At 50.4% G+C, this 24,350-nt stretch overlaps 10 protein-coding genes across 10 annotated transcripts; 7 read left to right on the top strand and 3 right to left on the bottom strand.

Moving 5' to 3' along the window:
- Positions 1–948: 948 nt before the first annotated feature.
- Positions 949–1,257, top strand: COCSADRAFT_28687 (uncharacterized protein; the record flags this gene model as incomplete). The annotated part of the gene is made up of 1 exon (XM_007704345.1): positions 949–1,257. One exon carries the CDS (start codon positions 949–951, stop codon positions 1,255–1,257), a length of 309 nt encoding a protein of 102 aa, XP_007702535.1.
- An 816-nt stretch (positions 1,258–2,073) lies between these two features.
- COCSADRAFT_230134 (uncharacterized protein) lies at positions 2,074–2,604 on the top strand. Its single transcript, XM_007704515.1, has one exon. The coding sequence runs from the start codon at positions 2,169–2,171 to the stop codon at positions 2,433–2,435; it is 267 nt and encodes an 88-aa protein (XP_007702705.1). The 5' UTR covers positions 2,074–2,168; the 3' UTR covers positions 2,436–2,604.
- COCSADRAFT_230135 (uncharacterized protein) lies at positions 2,605–4,695 on the top strand. The gene is made up of 4 exons (XM_007704516.1): positions 2,605–3,129; positions 3,184–3,442; positions 3,501–3,928; positions 3,983–4,695. The coding sequence occupies exons 1-4, from the start codon at positions 2,773–2,775 to the stop codon at positions 4,664–4,666; spliced, it is 1,728 nt and encodes a 575-aa protein (XP_007702706.1). The 5' UTR covers positions 2,605–2,772; the 3' UTR covers positions 4,667–4,695.
- A 460-nt stretch (positions 4,696–5,155) lies between these two features.
- Positions 5,156–9,257, top strand: COCSADRAFT_96610 (uncharacterized protein; the record flags this gene model as incomplete). The annotated part of the gene is made up of 2 exons (XM_007704517.1): positions 5,156–8,672; positions 8,722–9,257. 2 exons carry the CDS (start codon positions 5,156–5,158, stop codon positions 9,255–9,257), a joined length of 4,053 nt encoding a protein of 1,350 aa, XP_007702707.1.
- A 986-nt stretch (positions 9,258–10,243) lies between these two features.
- Positions 10,244–11,976, bottom strand: COCSADRAFT_147927 (uncharacterized protein). Its single transcript, XM_007704518.1, has 7 exons — positions 11,736–11,976; positions 11,524–11,546; positions 11,440–11,450; positions 11,354–11,383; positions 11,219–11,302; positions 11,109–11,165; positions 10,244–11,058 (listed from the first exon to the last, which is right to left on the bottom strand). Exons 1-7 carry the CDS (start codon positions 11,785–11,787, stop codon positions 10,407–10,409), a joined length of 909 nt encoding a protein of 302 aa, XP_007702708.1. The 5' UTR covers positions 11,788–11,976; the 3' UTR covers positions 10,244–10,406.
- Positions 11,977–12,305: 329 nt separating this feature from the next.
- Positions 12,306–15,505, top strand: COCSADRAFT_122838 (uncharacterized protein; the record flags this gene model as incomplete). The annotated part of the gene is made up of 5 exons (XM_007704519.1): positions 12,306–12,438; positions 12,496–14,097; positions 14,148–14,243; positions 14,295–15,051; positions 15,096–15,505. Coding segments are annotated over exons 1-5 (2,913 nt in total), but the record flags the coding sequence as incomplete, so codon positions are not given.
- Positions 15,506–16,780: 1,275 nt separating this feature from the next.
- Positions 16,781–17,725, top strand: COCSADRAFT_95990 (uncharacterized protein; the record flags this gene model as incomplete). Its single annotated transcript, XM_007704520.1, has 1 exon — positions 16,781–17,725. The coding sequence occupies one exon, from the start codon at positions 16,781–16,783 to the stop codon at positions 17,723–17,725; it is 945 nt and encodes a 314-aa protein (XP_007702710.1).
- Positions 17,726–18,668: 943 nt separating this feature from the next.
- COCSADRAFT_39060 (uncharacterized protein) lies at positions 18,669–20,160 on the bottom strand. Its single transcript, XM_007704371.1, has one exon. It carries the CDS (start codon positions 20,146–20,148, stop codon positions 18,721–18,723), a length of 1,428 nt encoding a protein of 475 aa, XP_007702561.1. The 5' UTR covers positions 20,149–20,160; the 3' UTR covers positions 18,669–18,720.
- Positions 20,161–21,364: 1,204 nt separating this feature from the next.
- COCSADRAFT_39061 (uncharacterized protein) lies at positions 21,365–23,127 on the bottom strand. Its single transcript, XM_007704372.1, has one exon. It carries the CDS (start codon positions 23,009–23,011, stop codon positions 21,539–21,541), a length of 1,473 nt encoding a protein of 490 aa, XP_007702562.1. The 5' UTR covers positions 23,012–23,127; the 3' UTR covers positions 21,365–21,538.
- Positions 23,128–23,329: 202 nt separating this feature from the next.
- Positions 23,330–24,243, top strand: COCSADRAFT_96524 (uncharacterized protein; the record flags this gene model as incomplete). The annotated part of the gene is made up of 2 exons (XM_007704521.1): positions 23,330–23,404; positions 23,452–24,243. 2 exons carry the CDS (start codon positions 23,330–23,332, stop codon positions 24,241–24,243), a joined length of 867 nt encoding a protein of 288 aa, XP_007702711.1.
- Between the last annotated feature and the right edge of the window lie 107 nt (positions 24,244–24,350).

Raw genomic sequence — 24,350 nt, forward strand, 5'->3', positions numbered from 1 at the left:
CTTAGACTTAGCATCTTTTCAATACTACATCACAGTGTACTGCTACTCTCCATCTTTTCAGACGGGTGGAAAGGTACTCACTAGGTATCCAATAATTATAATAACCAGGGAAATAAAATGCACGCGCTCACACAATGGCATATGTCTCGACTGCCCAGGTTCATTAATACACAGGCATATAACTAGGACGACTACCGACTGAACAGAGCTAGCACTCTTCTTGTCTCACTATCGTTGGTAATAAGACACCTAGCTGACAACCTTGACGGACTGTCGATGCATCCGCTAGCGCATACGTGGGCGAAAGACCGGCTAGACCAAAAGGAGCAACACGCCTCTTAGGTGAGCACCAGGTGTATCATCTCATCTTCAAAAAGGTTAATCATCTACGAGAGGTATTGGCGGCCGCACATACTATCCTTCTTTCCGCCTAATGTTAGGGATGTATTTTCGTTTGGCCCATCGAGTACCATATTACCTATTTTCCTGGCGTGTGGCTGGATGTTAGCCTTCATAGGAGAAGACAAAAGGCTTCAGCGCTTGTTAGAAGATATCTATAAAGTTTTCAGGATTACGCCGTTGGATCTAACAAAAGATCACGTACCTATATAGCGCCTCGCAGCAAGAAATCTAGTAGATTCAGAACACACTCAGCAAGCAGTAGAGCTACTAGAGTATGTGGTTAGGTTCCAGGAGGCTAAGATAGCAGAAACGCACCCGAAACTCCTAAGTTCTCAGAAATTCTTAGCTATTGTGTATGAACACAACGACCAGAAAAGAGAGTCAATAGAGGTGCTAAGGCATGTAGTCAAGGTTAGAGAAAAAGCACTAGCAGAGAGTAATCCTGACCTGCTATTTTTGCAGCAGAGCCTTGCTATGGCGTACAATAAAATCGGGTAGACAAAAGAGGTAATAGAGCTACTAGAACATGTGGTAGAGGTTTAGAATATGCTACCAGAGACTTATCCTAATCGTCTGCTATTGCAGCGCGATCTTGTTATGGCTTACAAGAACAACGGGCAGACAAAAGAGGCTATAGAGTTGCTCGAGCATGTGGTACAGGTGGAGAAAACCATATTACCAGAGACTCGTCCTGATCGACTAGCATCTCAGCGCGGCCTTGCTACCGTATACTGGGACAACGGGCAGATCAAAGAGGCTATAGATTTGATAGAGCATGTCGTCAAGGTTCAGTCTAGGCTACCAGAGACTAATTCTAGTCAGATAGCATCGCATTATGCCCTTGCTGTCGTTTAACGGGAAAACGGGCAGACAAAGGATGCAGTAGAGCTGCTACAGCGTACAGTCAAGGTGCTTGAGGCTACACTGGCGGTCACCGATCCACGTCGACAGGAAGTGGAGTGTGAATTGGCGTACTGTCTGGTGATTCTCGAGAGTCAAGCTTCATGAAGAAACTCAGCCGTTTCTGCTGCCTTGAGACAACACTTCAATCGCATGTTCTGGCGATAGGTACCTTCTTGCCCTGGGACATCAATAAAGGCATACTGATGGTAGCGCAGACACGAGTTCGCTGAATCAGCCAGCAGAAGAGGAAGGTCAGTCTCTGCCAGAGGAGAGTGGAGTCGGTGCTCGACAACAAGAGAAATGTCGAATTGAAATTTTGCAAGTTTGGTGTATGTAACACTGCCGTGCTGTAGAGGGCATGGGTGTTGGCGTTTGGGGCGCATCGGAACTCAAAAGCGGTGGTATCTGGCGTTTTTTGCTTAGAGGAGAGATCTTTTCTTGTTGGGTACTATAGAAATGATTGTTGGGCTAATGGCTGCGATGTTTCCTATTTGCCTACATGTATCATCTACAATCAATATGAGGGAGCTTGTACGGGCTGTCCAAGAACATTATCCATGCATCTACATGTTACTAGGGCAAGACTTTATACTTGATCTGGTGGGCTTAGTGCGGCGCGCTGCTGTTAACTACTTAGGTTAAATTTACGCTTCTATCTTTGCAGTTTCTTAATCCTGGTCATATGGTAATGGTTAGTTTACAGATATTAGGAGAAGCGAAATGAGGCAATGCTTTTCACTTGCAAACAATGGAGTGAGACAATGGTATACTTGTGCTCTCTTTAGCCACCAAAGCATGGATTTGAAGCAGTTTTTCTTTACTACTACTTATTACCACGATATCGAAATAGAGGTAAACTCGTAATGACTACCAGCACTAACCCAACGTCCATGCAAGCATCGCCAAGCCCACCGCCTCCACCCCATCGATACGATCGCCAAATTCAATCCCCACCCAGCAATGACACATCACATCCACCCAAGCTCCCAGCCAACGCAGTTCCGCATCCGTCGCGCTCCGGCCGGCTTGCTCCAGAGCGCGAGCGAGCAGGACTGACAAAGCAATACCTCGCGCCCACGATTGCCGCATCACGGGCGCCCGATCGGTGCCGACAAAGTCGGTCGTCATGAACTCTGTTTTTCGGTGATAGCAGTCCCTCTGCCATCGAATGGGCAATCGGAAATATCGGAGCCAATAAGCTTTTTTTTTGAGCTGCAGGATTGGAGTGTGCGGGCGGTCGCGCGTCAGGGTCCGGCGTTGCGTGCTGAAAGTCGATGATGCTTGTGATGATGTCAGCGATTGAAGATTATGAACTTAAGCGTTTGGATGTCGGCAATCATTTTATATATTTTTTCGTCACGGCAACGGTTTTGCATGAGGGTTAGCCACTAGCTTTTCTTGTCAATTTTCTCTTTGTAAAAAGAATCTTTAGTAGGGATAGTGTCGTGGTTCGTCAAACGAGTAACCATGTTGGCGGATCTAATTCGCGATTCCGCTTTCGGACACTGCGTCCGCCTCATCACTGGGAGGAAATATCTTCAGTATCCTGAAGAAAAGGACCCAGAGTATTGGAAGAGATACGTTAACCAAGAGAAATCGGGGTATGCGGCGTACCATGGATCCACGCAGCCGCCTGAGAACGCGGGTGGAGTCCCAGAGCTTGCGCATGCACGCAGTATTCGTAGCCGTCAAGGGAGTGATGCTTCCGACAAGTCTAAAAGCACACTTGGAGATGGCGTTAATGAACCCAGTGGTATTCGCGTTGATCCAGAAAAGGGACGCGATTATCATGTTGTTGACTGGGATGGCCCCGATGATCCACAGGTAAGTTCTAATCTTTCTCAAACATGTAGATGACTACTAACAGTTTCCTAAAAGAACCCACGAAACTGGCCCCGAGCCAAGAAATATTTTGTCACGTTTGAGATTTGCCTCCTCACCTTTTCGGTCTACATTGGATCTGCCATTTACACACCTGGTCTAATGGGAGTTATGGAAGAATTTGGCGTTGCTCAGGTGCCTGCGCTATTGGGGTTGACACTATACGTTGCGGGATATGGTCTGGGTCCTATCCTATGGTCTCCCATGAGTGAAATCCCGCAGATTGGAAGATTATGGGTGTACATTATCACACTGTGTAAGAATCCCCGTTCCGACATGGCATCCAGGGAGGAGCTAACATATTTGGTCTCTAGTTTTCTTTGTGTTATTACAGTTGCCTACGGTGTTCTCAGTCAACTTCGGTATGCTATTAACCTTCCGATTTTTGACTGGATTTGTTGGATCGCCAGCTCTTGCAACAGGAGGGGCGTCCATTGCCGACATGTACCGGCCGAAGAAACAAGTCTATGGACTGGCAGTGTGGGGAATAGGTGCAGTATGCGGTCCTGTTTTGGGACCCTTAGTGGGAGGATTTGCTGTCATGTCAAAGGGATGGAAGTGGACGATATGGGAGATTATGTGGCTATCCGGCTTTTGCTGGGTTGTGCTGTTCTTTTTCCTACCGGAGACCAGCTCGACCAACATCCTGCACCGCCGGGCAAAGCGATTAAGGAAACTGACTGGTGACGATCGGTTCACTTGCGAGCCAGATTTGATGGCGGCCGAGATGACAGGAAAGGACGTATGTATCGCGAGGCTGATGGTGGTACGCTAGTGCACTGCTGACCCGAACTAGGTTGTCCTCATGGTTCTAGTAAAGCCTATAACGCTCAACTTCACTGAGCCCATTGTCCTTCTGCTCAATCTGTACATTGCACTCATTTACGGCCTACTTTACATCTGGTTTGAGTCGTTTCCAATCGTGTTTGAGGGCATATACGGATTCAGCCTTGGTATCATGGGATTAGCTTTCCTTGGCATTCTTGTCGGCACCTTTATCGCAGCTAGTGTGATTTTCGCATGGAACTATTTCTACCTGGAGAATCAGTTTGACGAAAACGGCAACATTGAGCCAGAGAAGCGGCTGATTCCTGCCATGGTCGGATGCTTCTTCGTGCCCATCTGTCTGTTCTGGTTCGGATGGTCGGCGAGGCCGGACGTGCATTACATGGTGCCGATTGTTGGATCTGGCTGCTTTGGCATTGCGTCTTTTACACTCTTCCAGGCGGTCCTACCGTATCTCAGCGATGCGTATCCTGACTCTGTGGCTAGTGTGTTGGCGGGCAACGATCTAATGCGATCGGCGTTTGGTGCGGGGTTCCCACTGTTCGCGAACGCCATGTACAAGAAACTTGGCGTCGATTGGGCGAGCAGTCTGCTGGCGTTCTTGGGCATTGCCTTTATCCCGATCCCATTTGCGCTGTATAAATGGGGCAAGCAGATTAGGCACAAGAGCAAGCAGGCGAGGAAGGACATCTAATGGAACGAGGCTAGCAAGGGAAATGGATGTGTATATGTAAATGTATTTGTAACAACTCTCAGTCTTGTAATGTGGCATAATGGATAGTGTATGTTCTTTCCAGCTGCAGTGCACGAGTCAGAGTCAGAAGGAGGATCGATACCCACGTCACGACTGTAGCGTATCGGGATAGTGGCCCGCGGCGTGCGGGCTGTTGAACGGAAATTGCATAGTGGGATAACTACATGTGGCATGCAGCCTGTAATATGTAGTCTGTGACATGTGCATACATATGTAAGCTGTAAGTAAATGGGCGCCCCGTCCCGCCTCTGTGCCGTGCCCCCCGAGATAGGCACTAGCATAGCAGTCTGCTGCAAATCCGCACCGCCACACCTGACACCCGCCACAGTTATTCGCCACACCTTCCCTTCCCTCCAGCAGGTTTTCAACCACCACGGGTAGACCTGCTCACCATCACGCGCACTGTTGTTGCAACAGCACGCCCTGCCCATGGCCGACGTTCCCAAACCCGTCGTAATCAACGCCCCTGAGCCTCAGCGCCTAGAAAGCTCGGGGTCTGGTTCGTCTGCCGACTCGGATCACGATGCCCTGCTTGGCGCTGGGGACATGGAGCATCATGGCGAATACAACTTTGCTCCGCCTGTCCAGCCCGCACCCGCCGTCGACGATATTACTCCCCTACGTGAGTCGACCTACGGGTGGAACACGGCCGCTCCACCCTCGTCGCGCCCTCGTGGGCCCCAGATCATGACCGACGTCCCGCCCGCCACCCAGCAGCCCAACGGCTCTGGCCTCAGCTCCTCGATTAGAGGCCAGCGTCCTGCTGCCGTGCGCACTCCCAGCAACGCATATGCTCCTGCTCGCCGTCCTCAGCAATTCTCCCTCAATTCCAACACGCACCGCCAGCGTAACAACTCGGCCACGCGCTCGCGCCGCAACCCCAACGCCGAGTACCGCGCTCAGGAAAAGGCCTATGTCCAGCGCATTCGCCAGGAGGATCAGCAAGATGAATTCTTCGACCCAGCCCTGCGCACTCCCAGCCTTGGTTATAGCACCGACTCAGAGACAGACGACGATTCACCCTCGACCGCCGACTATGTTGACAACGACCCCTACGACCAAGAGACACTCCTCTACTATGGCAACGACGACATGCAGCCGTCAATTGAGGAGCTCAAGATCCCTGCCAATCGCGAGCGCCTCGAGTGGCACTCGATGCTGGCCAGTGTGTTGACAGGCGATGTTGTCAAGCAGGAAAAGAAGCGCTTGATTGGTAGCTCAGAGCAACAAGGAGACAGCACAATGAAGGCGGAGATTTGGATGGGCATTCGCGCAAAGGTCTGCGGCCGCTCGCTACAAGCGCAACGACGGATAGTCGACGACACAAGGAGCAAGATTCGCGCCAACCTCGAGAGCATCATTTCCTTTGAAGTTGGTGGAGAGGCTGAGGCTGGTCAGACGGCTGCCCAACAGGTTGCGGATATCGTCAAGAAGATTGAAAAGGTGGAGAGTGCCTACCCCACACGGCAGGCTCTCGAGGCTGCATACCCCAGAGCAGCCTCACAACCCTACAAGGACGCCTGCGACGCTGTTATTTCTTGGCATAATACCATTGCACTTATCAACACTGAGATGTCTATCTTGAAGAAATGGGTTGGCAATGAGGAGTTGGACTTTACCAAGCCCCGCCCTCGCTCTTCCCATGACCACCATCTAACCGATGAGTCTTCGTTTATTGACCGGATACTCAAAGAGGATGGTCTCAAGTCCCTGCAGGGAGACACCAATCTGCTGACGCCCTTGGAAAAGGTTATTCAAAAAGCAAAGGCTACGCTCATTGCAAACGCCGAGGGATTCGCCGACAGGCATCTCCCGCCTTATATCGAGGAGTTACTGACTCTCATCAACTTCCCCTCCCGTCTACTTCAGGAGATTATCCGCGTTCGCCTGTCTTATGCCAAGAAGATCAAAGATCCATCACAGCAAGGTGTCATGATGGCTGAGCAGATGATTGCCCAGTTCCAGATTCTTCTTGCCATGGCTGGCCAGGTCAAGGAAAGCTACATGGTCATCTCGCGGCCGGAGCCTGGCTGGGACCTACCACCCTGCATTGAGGAAAACTTTGATCAGGTTGTTCTAGATGCCCTCAAGTTCTACTTCAAGATGCTCAACTGGAAGCTGGCAGCCAACAAGAACACATTCAAAGAAGCGGAAATTCTTGAACAAGAATGGGATTTTTGCAACAAGTTAGGTCGCCAACTTCAAGGCGGCGATGTGGTGACGGCTGAGCAGTTCAGTGTTCTTACCTCCAAGTCCCTGACCCGTCTCAGTGCGCACTTTGAGCGAGAACTGCAGCGCCGACCCGATGAGCTGACTGGGTCTGAGATGGAAAAACGCTACAAGCAGATCTTAGATTCCGTCCGTGTGCGACAGCGAAAACTGTTCCGTTTCTCTAGGATTCTGACACAGCGTTTTGAGAACTGTACCGAGTACAACATCAACAACATCGATCTGGACGAGGAACAGCTGCACGAGCTGTACGAGTCGTTGGTCGTTACAGGACATTTCCTTGTCGAGACTTCCAGTACCAACAATACGGGCCTTTACATTGTTGCCTCGCCTGCCGCACTTGATCGCCCCAATGACATTCAATCGCTGCTTACGACATGTTACCATGCTGAAGAGGCCCCGGAAGATCCCTCAAACCCATATGTTCTGATTATTAAGCCAGAGCAACCTCTCTACTGGTCAGGCAAGAGGATGTCGGCCAATATTATCGAGCCTCATCTGGATCTCAAGGCCGGTCGCTTGCGACTTGTTGCCGACGGCTCCCAACAACGGTTGGCTAATGCAAACATGTCGTTCTTATCCTGCATTGGCATGGAATTGCACACTTTGATCGATCAACGCGCCAATCTTCCACGCGTCAATGCGGAATTGCTAAAGATCAAGCAGACTGCATACACCCTATCCAATACCATCATGGATAGTGTTGAGATTGTTCGCAGACAAACAGCCGGCCTTGATTGCCAGGACCTTATTCAAACCTGTTTTGCATTTGCCACAGAATTCGGTCAGCGTTCAGTGCTCTACATGGATTACAACCGTCGAGCAATGAACAACATCAGGCTTACAAGGCTAGCCCTTGACTGGGTTAGTTTCATATGCGATGATTGTATTGCGTCTGACCGCAAGACGTTCCGATGGGCTGTCGTAGCCTTAGAGTTTGCCATGATGATGACTCGCGGTCAGAACATCTTGTCCATCAGCGACGATGAATATTCCCAGCTGCGTCTCAAAGTTGCTGGCTGCATGTCAGTGCTCATTTCTCACTTTGATATTATGGGCGCTCGATCCACCATTGCTGCTCAAGCCGAGCGCCAGCGATTAAACGCCATTGCGGGCAAGAGCATGCTAGACCCTAAGAATGCCAAGGATGATGATGAATCCATCAAGATGACACAAGAACAATGGATGCAGAGACTCGAAGAAATCGACTCTTTCCGAAAGGAAAAGGAAGCCGAACGACAAGCACTGGGCAGGGTGCTGGAAGACTCTAACGAAGCCGACCGAGCTCTTACCTACCTCTCTTCATCTGCTACCAACGTTACTCTGCGCTGGCAACAGGGTCAGTTTGTTGGTGGTGGAACCTTTGGATCAGTATATGCAGCCATGAATCTCGATTCCAATCACCTCATGGCTGTTAAGGAAATCCGTCTCCAAGACCCCCAGCTCATTCCCACGATTGTCGCACAGATCCGAGACGAAATGGGAGTGCTACAAGTGCTGGACCACCCCAATATTGTGTCCTACTACGGTATCGAGCCGCATCGAGACAAGGTGTACATTTTCATGGAGTACTGCTCTGGTGGTTCACTTGCTGGTCTGCTGGAGCATGGACGTATTGAAGATGAGACTGTCATTATGGTTTACGCACTGCAGATGTTGGAGGGTCTTGCCTATCTTCATGATTCTGGTGTCGTACACCGTGATATCAAACCTGAGAGTGAGTTTTATTACCTAGCCATCCGTATTGGTATACTGACATTATCTAGACATTCTCCTCGATCACAACGGTGTAATCAAGTTTGTCGACTTTGGCGCTGCAAAGCTCATTGCTCGCCAAGGCCGGACGCTCGCTGCAGAACACAACGCTACACGTCAAGGCCGCCAACGCTCAATGACTGGAACCCCAATGTACATGTCTCCCGAAGTCATTCGCGGCGGGAGCACTGGTCGTCATGGCGCCGTCGACATCTGGTCCCTCGGCTGCGTGATCCTCGAAATGGCTACGGGTCGCCGTCCCTGGGCATCCATGGACAACGAATGGGCCATCATGTACCACATTGCCCAAGGCGATCCGCCGCAGCTACCATCTCGCGACCAGCTCAGCGAAACGGGTATCGACTTTTTGAAGAAATGCTTCGACCGCGATCCAAACAAGCGAGCCAGCGCAGTCGAGTTGCTCCAGCATGAATGGATCATGACGCTCCGTGCTCAACTCAGCCTTGAGCCCGCTACTCCAAGCGAGACCAATTCCAGCAGCGGAGGAACTCCTCATAGTAGTAGGCAAAACTCTACCTACAACTAGGTTCCCCTTCTTCCCTTTCATCCTCCGCCCAAATCAGAAGACTTACTCAGTTTTCTTTTAACACTTTTTTTTATTTGTTTGTACACGCGCGCTAACTCCACCTCCCTCTTCTCCTCTTCTGCCCTATAGCCACTCGTCGTCTCTCTATCCACAAATCAAGCGTCGATGCCACAAGAACCGGTCCCTTAAGTCCCAGCCTTACGGTCTCGTCGACTTGGAGCGTGGGATCCATATCCCCACTCCCGCCGTTTATACTGTCTGCGAGTGGGGGACCGGGGTTCTTTTTTGCAAGGAGTAGGAGGGACTCATAAGAGTGTAGGACGGGAGTTGAGTGAAGTGGGTCGAGGGTGCGGTGTGGTGGAGTTTCCTATAAGATTATGTGTCAGTCCTGTTCTCTTCTTTCCTTTCCTATTCTCTATCATATCTCTTTGGGCTTCAATTTGTCACCACCGCCATCATTATGGCATCCTGCTTCTCATTACTTGCCGCTAGCGTTTCTTGGCGAGTAGATGGGAAGACGAGGTTTCTCTCTTGTATCATGCGTCTTTTTTCTTAAGTACCTTTCACCCATCTCACAGTCTCTTTTTCTCTTTTCTGTCAAGCACACATGTTGGATGTTGGACTGCGAAACAAAAGGAGATGAAAAACTCCGTTCGATTGACTGGGGAATCAGCGTGAAAAGGATTAATCATGTGCATTAGCGATGGCGTTGTGTTCTCTTCTTTGGTAAGGATAGGTAGGATGTTTTTTAGGGTCTTTGTTACCTTGGGAGATTGATTGGTCTCAGATGGCCTTTTTCTTTTTCTTTCTTCTTGTGCCATGAACGAACAAACGATTCGGTTGGGTTGGATTGGATTGGATTGGGAGGGAGTGCATACATAGCTAAGCAACGATTGCCCCACTGTGAGGCTTATACCATTTTATCAGTTTATTTTTTCTTCTCCTCTCTGTCATGTGTGACACCTACATCACTGTAGCAAAAGTTTGGGTTGTGAGAATGTATTTCAGTCCTGCTGCTGGCGTAGCAAGACAGTGTGCTTGATCTACAGTCTATCATCTATTCCTCCGTCATACTTTCGTATTTTCTAGAAGAAAGTTCATAAGCATTGCGCCCTTTTCCCTCCTCGCCTCGCTGTGTATGCACACCATCTACTTACCGTCACGCATAGTACGGAAAAAGTCCATGACACCGGTAAAGACGACAAGGAGGATACCACCTCCAGGACCAAGTCTGAGAACCTTGGGCAGGAAACCCTTGTAGAGGGCCGAGAAACCCTCCTCCCTCATGACAGTACCGAGTGCAGGCCATGCCCAGTTGTACTTGGGTACTAAACCGGCAACCTTTGGCGAGTTCTGGATACGCGACTTGACCACGTCCATGGGCGTGTTGACAATGGTACCGACTGTGCCACCAATAGCGCCAGACAGGAGGTCGTTTGAGATTTGGCTTCTCTTGTCGGTTGCCTTGGGTAGGAGAGCGCGGACCTGGAAAATGCACCCAAAGTATCCAGCGTTCCAGAGAATGTGCCTCCACATGGTTGACTCCAGGCCCTGGTACAGAGTAAGAGGACCTTCCTGCCTGATAATCTTGGTAACACAGTCCATCATGCCATTGTACTTGTGCGCCTGGGCTTTGTCCTGTAACCGAATCTTGACCAGCTCGAAAGGTACGACGACAAAGGACTCAGTTGCGCCGGCGGTGGCGCCAGTGAGGATAGACAGGGACTGGTTCATCTTGGATTGACCGAAGAGGTTACGGTAGAAGGTACCCCATGAGTCATTGGCAGCAAACTTGGTGGCCCTAGACTATGTGAGTTGGAGAAAAATGAAAGCGAATAGACAAATGCGCACCTCTTTGGCGCCTCCATGAGAATGGGAGCGGTGATACCACGGTACAATCTCGAGGCACTGGCAAACGTTAGTTCCTCTAGTTTGTTACTGCCAATGGGTTGTAACCGTACCCCTCATTCTTGATGATTTTTCGGAAGCAGTCCACCATGCCATTGTAACCCTCGTCACCGACTGCCTTGCCGGTCTGAAGTTGTCTGCGCGCATTTAGAGGCGGTTGCGAAGTGGTTGGATGTCTGGTCTCTTACACTCGGGTCTTGACAACGTCAAGAGGGTACCTTGAGAATGAGTCAGCATTAATCGCATAGATAGGGAGGAAGTGAGTGAGCCATACATTATCAGAATCTATATGCGCCAGGCCAATTAGCATTTTGTGGCATCACGCGAGCTCGGCGAGCGATGAGTTACGCCAACTCACCTCCGACACACCAGCCACGGCACCTTGACACACATACAGTTAGCGCGCGTGCGTGGAAAATCATGGTTTTAACTGAGATGTTGGCAAAAGGTTGCCGTCGTACAACCGAGGAGGCGCATTGGAGCTGCAAGTATTTTGGTGGGCAGCTACCAGCAGTTGTGCAGATAACCGCTAAATGGGCATTGAAAAGTACTACAGCAGCTATAACTTACCGGCCGCGAACTGGTAGACGAAAGGCAATGGCTTCGCATCGGCAGAAGACATTTTGAAGGCAGGATGGTGGAGGAAGAGAGATGTCGGAGGGGCAGGGAGAAGAAGTGCCGGTGCAGTGCTAGTAGGAGTGCGAGAGGGATGCACGGCACACAATCTGGGGAAAGAGCCGCGGAGCGTGGGATGTCATGGATTGTAGTATGTAAGTATAATACTATCTCCAAAGGTGGCCCTAGCTTCCCGTCTTCGGTTGCAAGACACTGCTGCAACTTTTATTCCCAATTTCACTTGCACTTCCACTTCAGCTTTGGTGGGGGTGCAAAAGCTACTGTTCCCCGATCTGCCCCACATTTCCAATGCCTGGCCAAATATACCGTTCTGGACAAAATCTACGGTATGTAATACGTCAAGTAATATTATTCGGCGGCTGCGAACTGATTCGACTCAGTTGTCTGCAGCATTGTAGCCGACGCATGTCCCGCGCTGTCCCGCAGTCCCACATTCCTTGGACCGACATCGCTTGGCCCCAGCAGCTTAATGACTCACGTGACTTTGGTCGCGAACTCGTGGCGAAGTCCTATCCTATTGGCTGCTCGTGACGCGTGAACGCGCTCAACTGCGCACTGCAGACGTAGAGTCTGCCCGCCGTCCATTTCCATGTCGACGCGGCAAAAGTCCTTTTTTGACCAGGACCAGAAGCCAAAGGTAACTTGACAACGACACATGATTCACTAGCCTAATACTTATCCAAGACACACGCAGCAATATCGAGGCCAATGGAACCGCTCGCGCAACGGCGCCTTCCCCCACCATCACAGTAATCAGAACCCACCCGTGACGCGACAGATAGTTACGGGTCCTCCCATAATGCCGTCAACTCAGACGCGTACCAAACTCAAGGCCTTTCAATTCATCGAAGGCGTGCCATCTGTCGCCAATGCCAAGGAACGCGAGGCTGAGAAAGAGAATCTGCATAGTGTGTCAGGAAAAGGGTCCAAGTCAATGGGAACCCCAAAGGCGAGCAAGACTCCGATAGACATCGGAACTGGTAACAAGACTCCGAAATTGCCCACTGTTGTAGACTGCCCGCCACCGTCAACACCGGCCACCACGAGACTACCGCTGGCGGATCTTGTCGGTAACGTCGATGATTCCTCAAGACGTGTGCCGCCGCCCGTGGCCTCTCCAGAGGAGCAATTAATATGGAGAGGCTCGCAAGCGGTAAACACTCCGTTGCCACGAAAGAACAAGAAGCGCGCTAGGAGTTCCTCACCCGTCGGCCCCTCCCAAGAAGAATCCAGGCAAGACATCACAACGCCCCAGGCCGATCCAGCCATGGAACTTTGGTCACGATACACAAACAGCAAGGGAACTCCCACTGCCAATAGAAGTGTAGCATTTGCTCACCTTATCAACGAGTCCTCACCAAGGTCTGCCGCTGCTGCAGGAAGCGTGAGTGGGCTTCGAAGATGGGCCAGCTGTGGCGTTGAGTTTCCCGCATCCAATAGAAAGAAAAGGAGGACGCACGGTGTATTTCAAGCCGAAAAGGAGATTACCGAGGACGTGTTTGCTGATGTTCCGAGTTCAGATGGTATCATGCTTGGGCAGCCCACCAAGCCAAACATTGCCAGCATGGTAAAGCGGATGCGAGAATGCGTATCAAAATCAGAGTCTCGGTTGTCTTCACAATTGCCATCGAGTTCATCACCGCTACCCCGGGCTGGTGATCATCAAGACTCATCGTCCGGCTCTCCTGTGCAGCGGCGTCCTCGGGACCAAGATGTGGTCACTTCAGAAATTCTGCAACACGTATCGACTTCACTGGGAGACATTCTCGATGAAGATGACGAACATGTGCAACACGAGGAACTTGCAAATGCTAAGCAGACCAGACCTGCCCCACTCGAAGCATCCCCGGAATCATCTGATGATTTTGGAGACGACGATTTTGATGCGGACTTGGTAGAAGCCTTGGATGTCTCGACCCAGGAAGTTAGCCAGCTAACCCACTCTACCAACAATATCAACACATCTCGCCACCCTGTAACCGCACCCCAACAACCACAGCCAGCTGCAGCAGCTCCCTCAAAGACTGGAAGCGACGACGAGTTTGGAATGGATGATGAAGACGACTTTGCCGCTGACCTAGAGCAAGTGGCATCACTGTATGACACGAGGTCGATGGAATCCCTAACAGCTGATCCAGCCCCAACAGCAGACAAGGTGCCATCTGCGGCTACCAAAGATACGGCATCAACTACAGTCATTAGTCTGATAGACGACGATGATGAATTCGATGAAGATATTGATGCTGACGAATTTGCCGCTGCTGAAGTGGCTGCTACGCAAGCACCAGCAAATACTGTATGTAAAACAAAGATACGCCACTAGAAGAGCATTGCTTACTCTTAAAGAGTCAACAGGACAATAGGGCCATTCAGCGTTATCTGGTGAAGAGGGTAGATGAAAGCTCCTACACGACTGACCGTGGCTACCAGATGCCCGAGAAAGTGAGTTGCGAATTGAGCGAGGTATCAGACATTGTGGTTAAAGCTCTATAGGTTCTCATGGTTGAAGAAGAGAAGACGAAGCTGTTCAAAGCCATCATTCTGCGGCAAGCTTGGTTTGACACGCCTTGCACAGCTGGCTCATTTGTACATGTCATAGGGGAGTTTACAAGTGGCGGACAGTGTGTTGTAGATGATCATAACAATATGCTTATCTTGCATCCAGACCACTTGATCTCATCAACTGTTGTTGCAGATTCGTTTGGCTGTCTTCGACGAGCAGTGCTTCAGGATCGTGTAAAAGCAACGAGCAGAGCCAATGCACCAATGTTGTACGGCACGCTTCTGCACGAACTCTTCCAAGAAGCCATGAAGGCGAACAAATGGGATACGACTTTTCTTTTGCAAACGATTGAAAAACTCCTACCAAGCCACTTGGAGGCCATACTAGAGATCAACTCAACGTGCGAAGACGTCAAGGAGCACATGAGTAGCAAGTTGCCTGAGCTGCAGGCTTGGGCCAAGATCTTTGTCTGCGCGGAGCCCCAAGCTGATGCCGTTGTTCGAGAGCGAAACGGGCGGCAGTGTACTATGAGCATCAACAAACTCCTCGACGTCGAGGAGCACGTTTGGTCTCCCATGTACGGGTTAAAAGGCAATATCGATGCTACTGTCCAAGTCACAATGCGGGACGATCAGGGCGAACGAACCCTGACCGTACCGTTTGAAGTAAAGACCGGGAAGAACTCGTCGAATGCTGCTCATGTTGCGCAAACCGCACTGTATAACCTATTGTTGTCTAATCGATACGGTATGTTCTTCAGTACTTCCAAATGCTCAAGCTGACCCAAACAGATGTTAATATTGCATACGGCATTTTGTATTACCTTGAGACTTCCGACATTAGCCGCATTCCTGCTATTCGTAACGACATTATTCATATGATTATCAAACGGAATGAGTTGGCCTGCTATGTTCGCGATCGGATCGAGCTTCCACCAGTGCTGAAGGAAGACTTCAAGTGCCAAAAGTGCTATGCACAGGAGGCATGCTTTCTTTATCACGACCTCGTCGAAGAAGGCAAAGGCGATATGCTGAACAAAAAGGCAAAAGAGCGATACGACGAACTAGTAGCGCCACTCCAATCTTCCCATCGAGAATTCATGAAGAAGTGGGACACACTCTTGACCAAAGAAGAGACGGACATGATGAAGTTTCGGCGAGAGCTCTGGACGATGCTTAGTACAGAACGTGAAAAGTTGGGTCGCTGCTTCTCCAATGTCATCATGGAACCCGGGTCTGGGTTTGAAGAGAAGAATGCCCAAAAGATCAACCGCTACAACTACACTTTCATCAAACAGCAACCAACCCCTGGCTTTTCTTTTACTGAATCCCAGCTCATCGTCGGAGAACCTATCGTTGTCTCGGACGAGCAAGGCCATTTTGCACTGGCCAACGGGTACGTAACATATGTCCATAAGCGGCGCATCACCGTCGCTGTTGATAGACGACTACACAACTCTCGCACCAAGCTTCCAGGTTTTAACTCGCAAACCAACCAAACCTTTGCAGGTATCATGGAAGTCACCAAAGAAGGCGAAACAGTTGCAAAGTATGAGGCCGACGAGGAGCCCGTTCTGTACCGACTGGACAAAGATGAATTCAGTAACGGCATGGCAGCGGCTCGTAACAACCTTATCCAGATCATGGATAACAACGTTTTCAAGGCTCATGACTTGCGTACGCTGATTGTGGACGGTCGGGCTCCTGCATTCAAGTCCATCAAAGATGCACCTCTGATGCCTGATTCGTCGCAAATGTCAATGAATTCCGATCAGAGGGCTGCGGTTTCGAAAGTCATGTGCGCCAAAGACTATGCGCTCGTGCTGGGCATGCCAGGAACAGGAAAGACGACGACAATAGCACACATCATTCGCACACTTGTTGCTCAAGGGAAAAGCGTCCTTTTGACTTCCTACACACATACTGCTGTTGACAACATCCTTCTCAAAATTCGGGACGACAAGATTGGCATTCTCCGGCTTGGTGCTGCGAAGAAGATCCATTCTGAGGTTCGAGAGTTTGCCACTCTTGCAGCAGAGCCAAAGGAGAGTGTTGAAGAGCTTGAAAGATCATGGATGCAGCCGCCTGTTGTGGCTACTACCTGCCTGACTATCAATCATCCCATCTTTAGTCGCCGTGTCTTTGACTACTGCATTGTCGATGAAGCATCTCAAATCACGTTGCCAGTATGCCTTGGCCCAATCCGCATGGCCCAAAAGTTCATCCTAGTCGGTGATCACTACCAGCTGCCGCCATTGGTTCAGAACAAGGAAGCTATGGAAGGTGGACTCGACGTATCGCTTTTCAAGCTACTCTGCGAAGCCCACCCACAGGCGGTCGTCAGCCTAAAGCATCAATACCGCATGTGTGCTGATGTAATGCTTCTATCTAATAGGTTCATCTACTCGGGGCGATTAAAGTGTGGCACAACCGCAGTAGCTACCCGTACCCTGAAGCTGCCCAAGCCAAACGGTCTTATGGCCTATCATCATAGGCTACAACAGTCTCGATCCAGCGCAGTACAATCTTGTACAGGTCCTGATGCTGCTGACTGCTGGCTTTCGCGTTCTTTGTCACCGGACCAACCTGTCGTTTTCATCAACACGGATCCTATCTCTTCAACCCTCGAAACGCAAGCTGGACCTCGCATAACCAACGCGCTTGAGGCACGTCTTGTCAGCCAACTCACAGTGTCGCTGCTGAGTCTTGGTGTTGCTGTCGACGAGATTGGCATCATTGCTTTCTACCGCTCGCAGCTTGCTCTTTTGAGACAAGGTTTGGCTGCTGCTTACACACAAACTCAGTCTTCGGAGCTGTCAGCACTAGTGATTAGTGGACAAGGATGTGCGGGCGTTGAACTTCATACTGCGGACAAGTTCCAAGGTCGCGACAAGGAAGTGGTCATCGTCTCTTGCGTTCGCAGTAATGAGAATGGTATTGTCGGAGATCTACTCAAAGACCGACGACGTATCAACGTTGCCTTAACCCGTGCTCGTTCCAAGCTTATCATACTGGGTAGCGAGAAGACGCTGTCGAGTAATGAACTCCTACGCGACATGGTTGCCCTCTGCCGAGGAAAGGATTGGGTTCTCGACCTCCAACCCAACATGGTAGAGTCTCATGCATTCGAAGAGGCTATTACACAAACTAGCAAAACACCAGTCCGACCATCGAATTATTCGTCTTGTGTTCCAGACTTTGCAATGAGCCCGTCACTCACGCCTAGTCCGTGCAAGAAACGCAAAGCACTCGGTGATCTTACAACCGCTCCTGGAACGATCAACGCCAGGAGTTCAAAGAAACAGATTGGAAGCAAGAGTCCTGAAGCGAAAAAGGTACCCACCAAAGTCTTTACAGTTGGGAAGCGCGGTATTCTCGATGGTAGGCCCGTTCTACGGGATATTTACAATGACGCTATGTAGCGTCTCATTGGGTTTGATGAGTTTGAAGATATTTTGTTGATGAATGTTTCTTGATGGAGGAGTAAGGTATTGCTTTTGTAGCGCTTTTTTGTACCACATGCTCAGGATAAGGGAACAGAATAATGGGGAAGGACAGGCTAGGATACCACAGCGTTTCTTTTTCTGGTTTTTCATATAGTCATAGATTAGCGTAGGATACGAACGTTCAAGCAAGCGGAAATGATACCACCTGTGATTTGTTTAGTTATCCCTATTTACCACACTTGTTTCATTTTTTTGGAATGATATCTTATCAGTGAAGTCTCTCTCGTGCATCATGTCATATTCTCTTCTGTCATCAGATCCTCCCCCCGTTTTTTTCATATTACAATCCCGATCTCACCCTTGTAGAATCTTACTAAAATCCTCAACCCAACTCTCTGCTGATCATCCCATCTCTAGATCTAGCGCATCGGCACTAGATCGGCACTTCCTCTCCTCTCATGCCTGTCCTAGATACCAAGCCGTTCTGCAAGAAAGAAAGGGAAAGAAGGGAAGGTACCGGACCGTTTAGTCTGGGCGTAAGCTCGGATGTGTGCTTGCATACCGCGTACGGACTCGTTAGTGAAGTGGGAGAGAGAAGGTTTGGCGGGTGGTGTGGGGCTTAGAGTATTTCAAGGGGTAGTCGATTCCTGGGGTATATCCGATGTGAGCGTAATGTGTGGAACTGCGATGAATCAAATAGATCGCACGTCATGGCAATGATATGGAATATGAAAACGGAAGATTTTTTTTTAAAAAAAGAAAAGAAAAGAAAAGAAAGGGCATCACAATAATAATCACATGAGGTGCTCGATTGGTAGAAGATAACTGTCTGATTGGGTGTTAAAGACATTACGAATACTGTATTACGAAGCGTCCGTAACGGACTAACAAGGGCGGTTAACCACCCAACTTCCTTGTATCCAACTCACTCAACCGATTCATCAGCTACCCACCCACTCACTTGGTCTCATTTACAAGTAGGCAAGAAGAGCAGGCAAAACACTCTGGCTAATATACGCCCAAGTAGCAGAGCTATCATGAGCCCTAAACGTAGCACTCGCCCAAAAGGTGTTGCGCTTGCCCTGGAGCCCGTACAGTTTCTTGTAGAAGCCGTTGCGAGTGGCCTCTGCTCCGACCATGAGGTTGTACGGGTTGTGTCCCGACGCAACCATGAATTCAGGCGCAGGCCCGGTGATGCCATTGACAGCGCGGTAGCGGTTGAGGTCCGCGAGGATGGCGGCTTTGGCCTGATCTAGGGTGATATCCTGGCCGAATTTTGTGCCGTAGAAGATTTGGTTGTAGGCAGGGTTTACGGTGGGTTGGATATTGATGATGGCGGGCATGGGGGGGATGGCAAAGGGGCGGTCGAGGGCGAGGTTTCGGACACTGGCGTTGCCTGGGAAGGCGTTTTTGACAATAGTGGTGAAGTAGTTGATGGAGGTGAATTGGGTGAAGAGTTTGAGTTCATCGCCGCTGGTGTCGAGGGGGGCGAGGTTGTCGAGAGTGGGGGGAGCGGTGATGAGGATCTTCTTGGCTATGACGAGACGGGTGCCTTCGGGAGTCTGGACGAGAACCCTGACGCGGCCGTCTATCTTGCTGACACGTGCCGTCTTGACTACCCTGGAGGACAGGAGGAGAGAATTCGAAGCCAGGAGTTCGGCAGTGAGTCTCTGGAATAGGAGGCTGTTGTTCATGACCGAGCTGGTCTGGAAGTTCTGCATAGTCTTGATAAGGCTCAGGGAGAAGGTACGGATGACCTGCAGAGTGGGGATCTCAGCAACATCACCAAACGCAGAGGTAAGAGTGTAAATGGTTTGTACAGCATCAGTGATGTTGTACTTTTGAGCAAACTGGCCAAAAGGAAGCAACAGGTCTTCAGGAACAGGGTCAGGGAGGTAGAAGCCGGCGTCCAGTTGAGGCCACTGTGAGATGACAGCGGCGTACCGTTGAATGGCAGCGCCGATGGCTGCTTGGTTGGCAGCAGGCAGACCCTGTAGGACGCGGCCAGTCCTGAAGTCAATGTTCTGGGCGTTGGCAGTAGGAATGCTGATGTTGGTGGTGGTGAGGCCGAAGCGGGCGAACCACTCATGCACCAAGGGCTCATCATGGTACAGCTTCACACCGATATCAATGGGAAGTTTGGTCTCAGGATCCAGGAAGGTCTCCGTGTGCCCTCCGGCACGGTCTTTGGATTCAATGACCACAACCCGCTTTCCAGCATCCCTTAGTTGGATGGCAGAGTAACATCCCGCGCCACCTGCTCCGATGATTATGACATCAGTGTCGATGACCTGCTCTGGCCTATAGTAGCTGTCCTCCAGCTTCTGGGGATTGGGCGCCGCGTTGGCGAAAGAAAAAGCGACCACCGCGGCGGCAGCGACTGAAATGAACGAACGCATTGCTGAGGAATCTTTGTAGTGGGAATTTAAAGAGAGTAAGTAAAGAGCGTAGTTACAAAGATGCTACTCGAGTGCAAACTTGGAGAATCCAAATGTCAAGACATGAAGTTTGTAGATATACCCAATGGCTCTCTCGACTCGGACCTATTGTTCAAGCCATAAGCTGACAGTAAGTCAGAATAAAATTGCGTGCACGGAACGGTGGGTGAGAGGCATCGCGACGATGAACTTGGTATCGGCGTCTGTGCTCGATCAGCCTGGGGAATAATGTAGACCAGGGTGCCGTCGAGGTGCCCTAGAAACGGTATTTTTTATCCTTATGCCTTATGCTAGAATTTGAATTGCTTATGTATTCTCGACGAGTTGTACTTACTCCATGCTATAGAAGAACGATTTAGAGTGAGTGATACGGCTCTGCTAAATTTCATCCCTAAGTGATGCCCGAAAGTTGGGGTGATCTGCCTGATCTGCATCAGTGTGGACCTTTCCAGTTATTGCTGAGCGTAAGCCCATTTCAAGATTTTTCCTTTGCGGTAGTTCCGGCTCAATTAGATTACAAAATTCGCCATGCGGTTAATACTGCGAAGGCTTACTTCATTCAAGTACCATAACTATCAGGAACGTTTAGTCTTATCTTGGAAGGCGCTAATGACGTTGTCCTTGCCTGGCTCTTCGATGCATTGACAAGTTGTTCGAAATGAGATGATGTTTAAAATTTATCCGTTATGAAGACGGTCAGAAGTCGAGAGACTAGTTTCTGTAGTCTGTATTTGTAAGCGTGCATGTGTGATGTGATTTGGCTGTAGGTTAACACAGCGCGTTTGTACGTGTGCTGTATGGAGGGACGCGCTTGAAGTGAATATATGAAGATCCTCGACACTTTTTTGATAAGGTGGTGCCAAGCGGTCAGCACTAGTAGTTTCTGCTTACTTTGGGTAAATGATGTTGATGATCAAATGCATAACCTTTGATTGTACCACATCAGTTAGACTCTAAACGAAACGCTGACTACATAAGCTTATAGAGACAATTGGTCAGGCTATTCACATGATACTAGCTAATTGAGTGTATAAGGTGTCCGACTTACAGGTGACTGAGAGGTGAAGTTAGCACGACCATCACGTGATACAACTAACATGCAGCGTACTCACTGAACAGACTGGACAGCTAAGAGATGGGGGTATCGGGTTCAAAGCAGTGCTGTATCTGAGAAGTTGCAGCTTATTTGATACAGTAATCTAAATTGCCATCTATGTATTGTCTATTCATCGCAGTCCTCGTCACGTTTTTTCACCCTTGTTGTCGAAATAGGTAATAGAAAGCAAATTACAACAGACGGCACACTCGCCAGTGACGAGCATCCCCAAAGGAATTTCATTTTCAGACTTTCTTATCCCAACGCCAGAATATCAAGATTCCCCCATTCGCGAAACCTCGGTCTCATGCCCCCACCTCTCTGCACACCCCTCTGCTCTTCCTCTTCCTCCTTAACACGTATAACCCCCGACGCCACCACAACCAAACCCCCGGATGGATGAACAAGCGACGCAACAACCGGCTCATCATCCTTGCCCACACTAACAACCTCATCCGGCAGCACAGCGCCTTCCTTCGCATATGCATCCCTCCACACCCTGACCTTCCCATCCGTCCCCCCAGCCCAAACCTCATGCGAAAACCCCTCAACATCATATGGCGACTGTCCCGCATTCCAAACATCGAACCCGAGTTTCTGCTTCGTCAGCGCCTTCCTACCCACGCAATACCCCAGCGCAAGGGAAAAACTACGAACGTCGTAGATGAGCAACACGTCTGCGTTGCGCTCGGCGACGTAGAGGTAGTTGCCGCAGGGACTCCATTTGAGCGATGATACACCGTCTCCTATGATGTCCTTCAGATTCTCGTTACGGGATTTGGCGCAGCTGGATGTGCCGGGGAGGCCGAAGCTGGTGACTTCGGCGCCGCTGAGGGGATCGTAGATGCCGATGTGGCGGGTGCGTGATCCGGCGGCTAGGAAGCCGTCGCGCGAAGATGGTGAGGGTGGGGAGAGGGATAGCGCTGAGATGTATCCTTTGAAGCCGCGGCCTCCGCCTTTGAGTTTGTTGCGGCGGGCAGGTATGGTTGCGATTGTGTGGATGGGTTTGTTGGTTTCTTGCAGGTCAAAAATTACGATTTTATCCTGGGAGCCACCGAAGAAGTGGGCGCCATCGTGGGAATATGTCAGACTGATGGGCGCGGTGACGGCTTCGGTCAGGTTGTTGATTAGTTTGTATGAAGCAAGGGGAGTCGAGATGTCGACTGGTCTGGGAGCTGGAGGCGGATTTTCCTCGTGGGTGTAGGTTCGAGAAATGTCCCATAGGGCATTGTGTAATGTGACGTAAGAGTCTCGACGACTGACAAGCACGGTTGTGCTATTGGCGTCTTGCAAGTTGAAGAGTGGGTTGGCAGCAAAGGCCCAGATGGGGTTAGGCGAGGGGAAAGACGCATAGGGCGTGAGGCTCTGGGCGCTGGTCTGGGATCCAATGTCGTTGGAGACAGGATAGACGGAGAAGGAACGGTTGTAGTCCGAGGTGAAGATGCAGCTTCCATCTGGCGAGAGTTGTGCTTCTTGCACACAGCTTGTGTGGTGAGTGTTTCGTAGACGTTGAGTAGCTGATGATGGAGACGATGACGAAGATGAAATGTTGGAGGGTGATGGGCTGGAAGACTGAACAGCATCACCTTCATCTTCTGATCCATCATTCTCCACCCCTTCCACAACCTCACTACCTTGCGCCTCGCCATCCCCCTGGCCCTCACCTATCTCTTGCTGACCGCATCTCGTGCTGGCCAAGCACCTCACATTAATACTAGTACCACTCATGATATCACTCCTCCATACCCCTCTTCATTCTCCGAAACTCAAAATACCCTCTTCTACCTATCAAATTCGTGACGTTGAAAATCCCCGTCTCAAACCCACTTCAAAGACGTCAAACCGAACCGATTCGCCCACCCATAAAATGCAGGGTAAAAACCCCCAAGCTCAAGCTCCCCACGCTAACACCCCCGCACAGACACCCCGTTCGTGCAGCCGTGCAACCCCCACCTCCGAAATCTCCCCGAAATACTCAACCCTCAGATTCCGTCATCATCTCAACCTCGGAACTTTTTTTTCCCTTCCAACAGCTTTCAATTTGCAATGCCACAGCCATCTCCCACCGCATCACCGCGGCACAAACCATGGGTTGAATCACCGTATTTAGTTTCTTTACTCGTAACGTCTCCTCCCCCCCAAAGTAACCATTGCTAATTGAACACCAGGCAGGCGGACTATCAGGCACAACCGTCGATCTCTCCCTCTACCCCCTCGACACACTAAAAACGCGCCTCCAATCCTCATCCGGATTCGCCGCAAGCGGCGGCTTCAACGGTATATACCGCGGTGTCGGGAGTGCGATTGTCGGGTCCGCGCCGGGCGCAGCCTTATTCTTCGTTACATACGATGGCGTGAAGCGACTTTACAATGGTGGGAAGGGTAAGGATGCAGCGGTTGTACATATGGCTGCGGCGAGTCTGGGCGAGGTAGCAGCGTGTGCGGTGCGCGTGCCGACGGAAGTCGTGAAGCAGCGGGCGCAGGCGAGTCAGTTTCCGTCGTCGCGGAGTGCGCTGATGCATATCCTGGGGCAACGGCGCGAGAGAGGGGTGCTGCATGTGTGGCGGGAATTGTACCGCGGGTGGGGGATTACGATTATGAGGGAGGTGCCGTTTACCGTGATTCAGTTTCCGCTCTGGGAGGCGATGAAGGGGTGGCGGACGAGACGAACGGGGAGAGCGCAGGTGAGTGGGTTGGAGGGGGGTGTGCTGGGGAGTGTGGCCGGGGCGGTAGCTGCGGCGGTGACGACGCCGTTGGATGTGCTTAAGACGAGGATGATGCTGGCGAGGGAGAAACAACCCATGGTTAGTATGCTGAGGAGTATCATGCGGGAATCGGGCCCTAGGGCATTCTTTGCGGGGTTGGGACCGCGTGTAGGTTGGATTAGTGTTGGCGGAGCCATCTTCCTGGGTTCATATCAGTGGGCTAGTAATCTGCTGGGAGGTGTAGAACAGGAGTGATTGTACATATGTATATAAATATTATAGAAAGTGTATATATATATACCACCGGGAAGCAAGAAAAAGGACATCACAGGAAGGACTTGATATCAATGTACACAGTACAC

Source organism: Bipolaris sorokiniana, assembly GCF_000338995.1.
Source record: "Bipolaris sorokiniana ND90Pr unplaced genomic scaffold COCSAscaffold_12, whole genome shotgun sequence".
Classification (NCBI taxonomy): domain Eukaryota; kingdom Fungi; phylum Ascomycota; class Dothideomycetes; order Pleosporales; family Pleosporaceae; genus Bipolaris; species Bipolaris sorokiniana.

Excerpts from the sequence above, each read along its gene's own strand:
- COCSADRAFT_230134 (XM_007704515.1), top strand. The coding sequence starts at position 2,169 with ATGACTACCAGCACTAACCCAACGTCCATGCAAGCATCGCCAAGCCCA.
- COCSADRAFT_230135 (XM_007704516.1), top strand. The coding sequence starts at position 2,773 with ATGTTGGCGGATCTAATTCGCGATTCCGCTTTCGGACACTGCGTCCGC. Across the intron at positions 3,130-3,183 it reads ATGGCCCCGATGATCCACAG|AACCCACGAAACTGGCCCCG; the intron begins GTAAGTTCTAAT and ends GTTTCCTAAAAG. Across the intron at positions 3,443-3,500 it reads GGTGTACATTATCACACTGT|TTTTCTTTGTGTTATTACAG; the intron begins GTAAGAATCCCC and ends TTTGGTCTCTAG.
- COCSADRAFT_147927 (XM_007704518.1), bottom strand. The coding sequence starts at position 11,787 with ATGTCTTCTGCCGATGCGAAGCCATTGCCTTTCGTCTACCAGTTCGCG. Across the intron at positions 11,166-11,218 it reads AAAATCATCAAGAATGAGGG|TGCCTCGAGATTGTACCGTG; the intron begins GTACGGTTACAA and ends AACGTTTGCCAG. Across the intron at positions 11,059-11,108 it reads CTCATGGAGGCGCCAAAGAG|GGCCACCAAGTTTGCTGCCA; the intron begins GTGCGCATTTGT and ends CACATAGTCTAG.
- COCSADRAFT_39060 (XM_007704371.1), bottom strand. The coding sequence starts at position 20,148 with ATGCGTTCGTTCATTTCAGTCGCTGCCGCCGCGGTGGTCGCTTTTTCT.
- COCSADRAFT_39061 (XM_007704372.1), bottom strand. The coding sequence starts at position 23,011 with ATGAGTGGTACTAGTATTAATGTGAGGTGCTTGGCCAGCACGAGATGC.